The sequence below is a fragment of the Patiria miniata genome, unplaced genomic scaffold (genome assembly GCF_015706575.1).
Source record: "Patiria miniata isolate m_02_andy unplaced genomic scaffold, ASM1570657v1 HiC_scaffold_29, whole genome shotgun sequence".
NCBI classification, from domain to species: domain Eukaryota; kingdom Metazoa; phylum Echinodermata; class Asteroidea; order Valvatida; family Asterinidae; genus Patiria; species Patiria miniata.
This window is the reverse complement of record NW_024037068.1, coordinates 11,698,908-11,705,047: the sequence shown is the minus strand read 5'-3', so window position 1 is coordinate 11,705,047 and position 6,140 is coordinate 11,698,908. Positions and strand designations below refer to the sequence as shown.

Genomic DNA, 6,140 nt, shown 5'->3' with positions numbered 1-6,140 from the left:
ATGTCCATTTCTATCAACCCCGCCCATAGCCCACCCTCACACCCCCTTCCTACCCTTCACACCCAAAAAAATATTACCCAAGATTGATTTCGCTTAAGTTTACTTTAAATAACTTCATTTTTCCCCCATTTTTTTCCCTCCAAAATAAATTTCAACTGTCAGCATGCAATAAATCGTGCACTATGCAGTCCAAGTTCAGTAATCATCACGTACACTCAGCGAACCTTAATTGATACGAATCTTACTTCACTTTCACACAAGCAAAGACATCCTTAATGATTACCTGAAACCGAAAATTAAAATTTACTTCAAATAACTTCAATTTCCCCCCCCCCCATTTTTTCCCTCCAAAATAGATTTCAACTGACAGCATGCAATAAATCGTACACCAAGCAGAAGAAGTTCAGTAATCATCATGTACAGGTCAGCGAACATGGATACGAATCTTACTTTACTTTCTCACAAGCAATGACATCCTTAATGATTACCCGAAACCAAAAATTGAAATTTACTTCGAAAAACTTCATTTTTTTCCCTCATTTTTTCCCGCCAAAATATATTTCAACTGACAGCATGCAATAAATCGTGCACCAAGCAGTCCAAGTTCAGTAATCATCACGTACAGGTCAGTGAACATGGATGCGAATCTTACTTCACTTTCACACAAGCAAAGACATCCTTAATGATTACCCAAAACCGAAAAAATTGAAATTCAAGCAGTTTCCTTTCTTTGTAAGCCAAAATTTTTTTTTTTTAATCAGTTGAGGATTTTCAGTATTAAATGTGTTTCCAGCACTGCTTATCATAACAGATGATCATAGCTCTTACGATCAAGAAAATATCAAAAGTGAAATTCTTGGTTACAAAAAAAATCTCCAGGTGAAGTAAACCAAACATGAAACCAAATCACAAATAAACATCCTGATGGCCAATGTTTCCATTGAAACTAATTCTTTAAGTGATATGATGGCAAAGGTGTATTTAAACGAATGAATTTTTGATGTTATATCAGAAACCTGGAGTAAATGATAGAGAGTACACATGATTAAACAGAATCAAATTCATGGAGGAAAACAACCAACTTTTCATTACATTGGAAGGGAACGATGTGTCAGAGGCAGCGCAAGCTGAATATTCACAGGGTATTTCTGCTCAAATCATTCCACCCCTTGGTCTCCTCTTGAACTTCGTCTTCCTCTTTGTCGTAGTTCGAGTGAAGTCTATGCGTACAATCATCAATGTGTACTTGTCCAATCTGGCAGTTGCTGACTCCATTGTCCTTCTTACTACATTGATAGCGTCATTTATACAATTTGATGCAAACAGCAAAAACCCATTAAAAACTATTTTGACGTCAGTGGGAGAAACAGCGATTACAGCCTCTTACTGTTTTGTAACGGCCATAGCAGTGGAACGATTCTCAGCTGTGCATCACCCTATAACTTTCAGGGCCTCAGCCAGTAAAACTCGAGCTGCTAAAATATCTGCAGGACTCTGGGTTCTTTCCGTGGTTTTTGGAGGTTTCTCAGTAATTGGGCTTAACCACCTTCCATCAACAGCTCTACTTCTTTTTGCCAAGATATATTCTGTTCTGGCACTAATATTTTATGTGTCCACTGTCACAGTCACTGTATCTACGTACATTTACATCGTGATCAAGCTATGCCGTCAAACTCCTGCTTCACAGCAACATTCACAGCCAGTTGGCAAGGTCGCGCGTATGCTGGTTATTAACACTGCTGTGTTTCTTATTTTAAATTTATTGCGTATTGTGTGGACAACCTTTGTCCTTGTGAACTTATACACTCTCGACAGCAAATTGGGACTACATTTATTTATATTAAAAACAAGTGCACTCATCTTGGAGGTGATCAACAGTTCTATCAATTCCCTGGTCTACAGCGTCACAAACTCCGCCTATCGAAGTGCTGTAGTTGAAGCGTTCTCCTTTTCATGCATTGCACAACATTGCAAAGGCAAAACACAGGATGTAGCAAAAGCAGCGAAAGAGCAGAGAGAACTCATTGCTATCGAACCAAACGAAGCGGCTGCAAACGCAGTGCAAGAGCAGATAGAACTATCTGTAATTGGACCACATGGTGAGGCGCATGAACACGCCCTGCATCGGATAGAGCTGTCTGCAATTGGGCCAAAGGATGCGAGTCAACGACTTGTACATGTACAGATAGAAGTGTCTCCAGGTGAGCAGAAGGATGCACCTCAAGATGAAGTGCAGGACCAAACTCAGAGTCACAGGATGCAGCTCAAGAACTTGTACGAGACCAAACAGATGTATCTGGGATCGCGCCACGGTGGTTCAACCCAAGAACTCGAACCTGGACAGGAAGATCTGTCTGTAATCAGGAAGAAGAATGGAGCTAAGGAACCAGAACAAGAAACTGCAAGACTGTCTGCAATTGGGCCAAAGGATGCAAGTCAAGAACTCATTCATGTCCAGATAGGACTGTCTGCAATCAGGCCTCAAGATGCAGCTCAAGAACATGTACAGGACCAGATTGAACTGTCTGTAATTGGTCAGAAGGATGCAGCTCAGGAACCTGGAGAAGAGAAGATGGAACTGTCTTCAGATGGTCACGGAGGATCAAATGACACCTTACCACCAGTATAAGGTAATTCCACCACCAGGGACTTCACCAAGTGGACATGTAAATAATCAGTTTGTTGTCAAGTTTCCAAAAAGACATCATGAAAAGATTTCATGGTCAACGTTTTTGCGTTAACTTAAATTTCTGGGTTCACATACTTGTTGTAATTGAGTCCACCACAAGTCTTCACGAATCCTGGAATGTCCATCACCAGTTAACCAGTCCCAAGTAATGATAGGTTATCCGAAAGAACTCTGGCATTCCGTTGTCAATGTTCATCCCCCGTTACTTAAAGGTATAGTCCGTCATTTGTAATTTGTGCATTTTGTTCATTTGAAGTAACAAAAGTGCTCAAAATCTAAAGAAGGGTACTGAACGACTATTACCTGATGAAGTTTCAGCTGTATATTTCGAGAAAAACAACATTCTAGGATCTCGCTTTCAAATCACAAGTTGCTGCATCATGTTTTGAATTGGGTCTGAATTCAGCAATGGAGACACGTTCTCACTTGTTGATTGTAGCTACGCGATGTCACACACCGAACCGACAAATTATAGCAACCACGCGCCAATGTGCGTCGTGTCCACGCTAGCGCGCGTTTCACCGAATAACAAAACGAAATACTAATTTGAATTTCTAACGGTGCTTCTTAAGACGCACCCGTTGGAAAGGCCTTCTTTTGTTGATTTCTTCAAAATGACAGCTTGACACATAAAGAATAATTTCACAAGGAGTTTAGTCTCCTTACTATCTGTCAACCAAGTATGTTTGTCAACAAAAATTACGCCAGTTACTTTTTGGATAGCTGCAAATGATGGACTCTGGCTTTAAGATCGGACTTCAGAATGGACTTCAGATTTACTTGTGACCGAACTTGTAATTGACTTGTGATGGACTCGACTACCACACTGGTTTTAAAATCAAATTCCTACACTTCATTTCATAACTCGGTCGGCAAAAGTGGACACCAGAGTAAAGTCGAATTTTCAGCTTTTCCCAAATCACACAATTGCTCAAACAGAATCAAGATGATTCTAGATTTTGAACAGCAGTGAATGAAATCACTTTCCAATTTTACTAATTGGCTGAAATGCTTGCTTGAATAGACAATGACATGAATCTTTATAATTGGGGACATATTTTGTGCAACTTTCTGAAACTCTTAAATTTATGAGCACCAGAAACTATTTGACATCTCGTTTTGGTTAATTTTATTGCACTTCTTGAAACTGTAAAAAGGTTCCATGCTTTTCCTGACAACTGAGGGCGCTCTTGCTTTTATGTCATTTTAGATACAGTCGTACTGTTCATAGGAGTTTCGCTTTTCAAATTATATATCCCAAATTTTGCTCATTGAAAAAACTTCCCAGAAAAGTTTGCTCAATATGTTACTGGTATGTCTCAAGCAATGAGTCACATCAGAAAAGAAGACTCATGGTAATAAAATATCGAAAATCTGGCAGCTTTTTTCTACTGAAGAGCTGTAACATGCAGGTCTCTGCCTTTAAAGGGAAAGTACAACATTTGCTTTTGCTGCACTTTTCAGAAATAAATCGATTTGGTGGATTAGTATGTTAAAGCAAATATTGTTAAAAAGACTTGTTTCACGTTTTGGGCTTGTAGATGCTGGAAAAACCAAGAAAACCATTCATGTTCTTATAGTCTGGTTCCCTGACCCCATTTAAGATGAATTGGAGAATTTATAGACTTTGGGGAATTGTAAGGTCAGAGAATCAGTCTAGCAGGCTTGTACCCTTTCACAGTTGTGTAATCAATTGCAAAGAAAACACACAATAACTAATTATGAAAAAAGGGAGCAGTTTTTGAAAAAAAAGAAAAGTTTTTTTCAACGCTGGTCGGCTGACCAGCGTTGGAAAAATACCATTTTTCTTGAAAATGTCAGCACACCAGGAGCCATGATTTTACAGGATGCTTTAGATTGTCACTCCCTAACAATCTAGTATGGTATTTTGTGATAATTTGATCATTTCGTTTTGTGATGTTTGCAAATGTTGTATCTTGCCTTTCATGACAAGACACTTTGCTAATGAGTACGGAAATCACATTAGCATAAAAACCGACAAAAGTAACAAAATGCCACTGAAGAGCGCAACACCAAAATTAAGAACAAAGTAAAATTGGTCTCAAAAGGGGCAATTTCGAGGAATACATTCAAAAGTTTAATTACATGTGCCCGTTATTTTTCATTAATTACGGGACAATTAAGAACTTTAAATAATGAGTGATCCAGTGGTTTAATTGCACACTATATTGACAAGCTGTTAAATAATTACAAAATGCAGGCGCGTATCAACCCCCCCCCCCCCCCAGCTCTCTAAAACAAATTTTTCTTATATTAGAAATTCCTTAAAAGTGATGAAATCCCCCCCCCCCCACTCTTACACCCCCCAAAAAATTGTACAGCTAAAAATGTCCCCTTGTGCACAAAATACAGACAGAGCCAGCTTGGTTAGGGGGTGCTTTTACACTATTCTGTAATAGTGTTAATAATCGTTGGATTTGAACAGCGCCCCCACCCCCCATTGAAAATATTGTACAAGTCCCTCCCCCCCCCCAACACCTATTGATTTTATGGGGCCAAGTGTCTGGAGAAACAAATCCTGTGTACATTGCAGAATTTTTGCTGATCCCCCCCCCCCCCCCCCGGCAAAAATTCCTGGATGCGCGCCTAAAATGTAATGAAGAGCTTTTGCGTTGCACTCAGAGAGTACCATTTATCAGGGTTTGACTTTAGCCGTAGCCCGCTAGCCAAATGCTAGTCAAAACAGCAGCGGGCTAGTCAAACTATTCCTGAAGTAGCCCGGCTGGCGAGTCAAAATCTTATTGGGATACGGGATACGGCAAAGATGAACGGACAGGAAGAAATCAATCAAAAAATTCAGATAGAAAACCTCATCAATTTGTGTCTAATTTTACGAACTGTTTGAAAAGGTTAAATTATTAGATCTGTTTATTAAAAACACTGACAAACTTGCCTCAGAATTGAGCCTGAAAATACGTCACTTTGTATTTTAGTTTAAAAAAAAGGCGGGCTAGTGAAAATGCCCGCGGGCTAGTTAAGCGGTTGCTTCAGTACCCCGGCTGGCTAGTGAACAAAAGAGTTAAGGTCGAACCCTGCAATTATTCACAAAAATAATTTGCCAGCCTTCTCTTTTATTAACAAAAAAACTTCATGGAAGAATTGAGCATTTTTTAAAAGATTTTTAGATGTACATGTACCTTAATCAAAACTGATAGCTATTTTGTCAACTGGTGAGGAATTACAAGGAGAAGGTCATTCACTTGCGTGACTTGTACTTAAGACAGAAGTGAAGAGATGAGATAACAATCAACTGAAAGTGAGAGTAAAAAGACAAGGAAAGAAAACCAAGTCACGGTTGTGTCAATTACACTAACTCCAATAGATTAAATAGAGAGAAAGTACGACTGGAAGACATCACGAGTCATGTGCGTGATGCAACTTTTCCTCCTTTCACTTTCACCAAATTCTGATTGTCAAAACACAAAAGTGT

At 39.3% G+C, this 6,140-nt stretch overlaps 1 protein-coding gene across 1 annotated transcript in view; it reads left to right on the top strand.

The window, feature by feature from the left end:
- The first annotated feature begins 1,106 nt into the window (after window positions 1-1,106).
- The window catches only part of LOC119735171, a 38,580-nt gene continuing 33,546 nt past the window's right edge, over window positions 1,107-6,140 (top strand). The window contains exons 1-2 of the mRNA XM_038208876.1: window positions 1,107-1,142; window positions 1,988-2,623. Coding sequence (XP_038064804.1) covers window positions 1,107-1,142; window positions 1,988-2,623 — 672 coding nt within the window. The remainder of the gene's footprint in view (window positions 1,143-1,987; window positions 2,624-6,140) is intronic.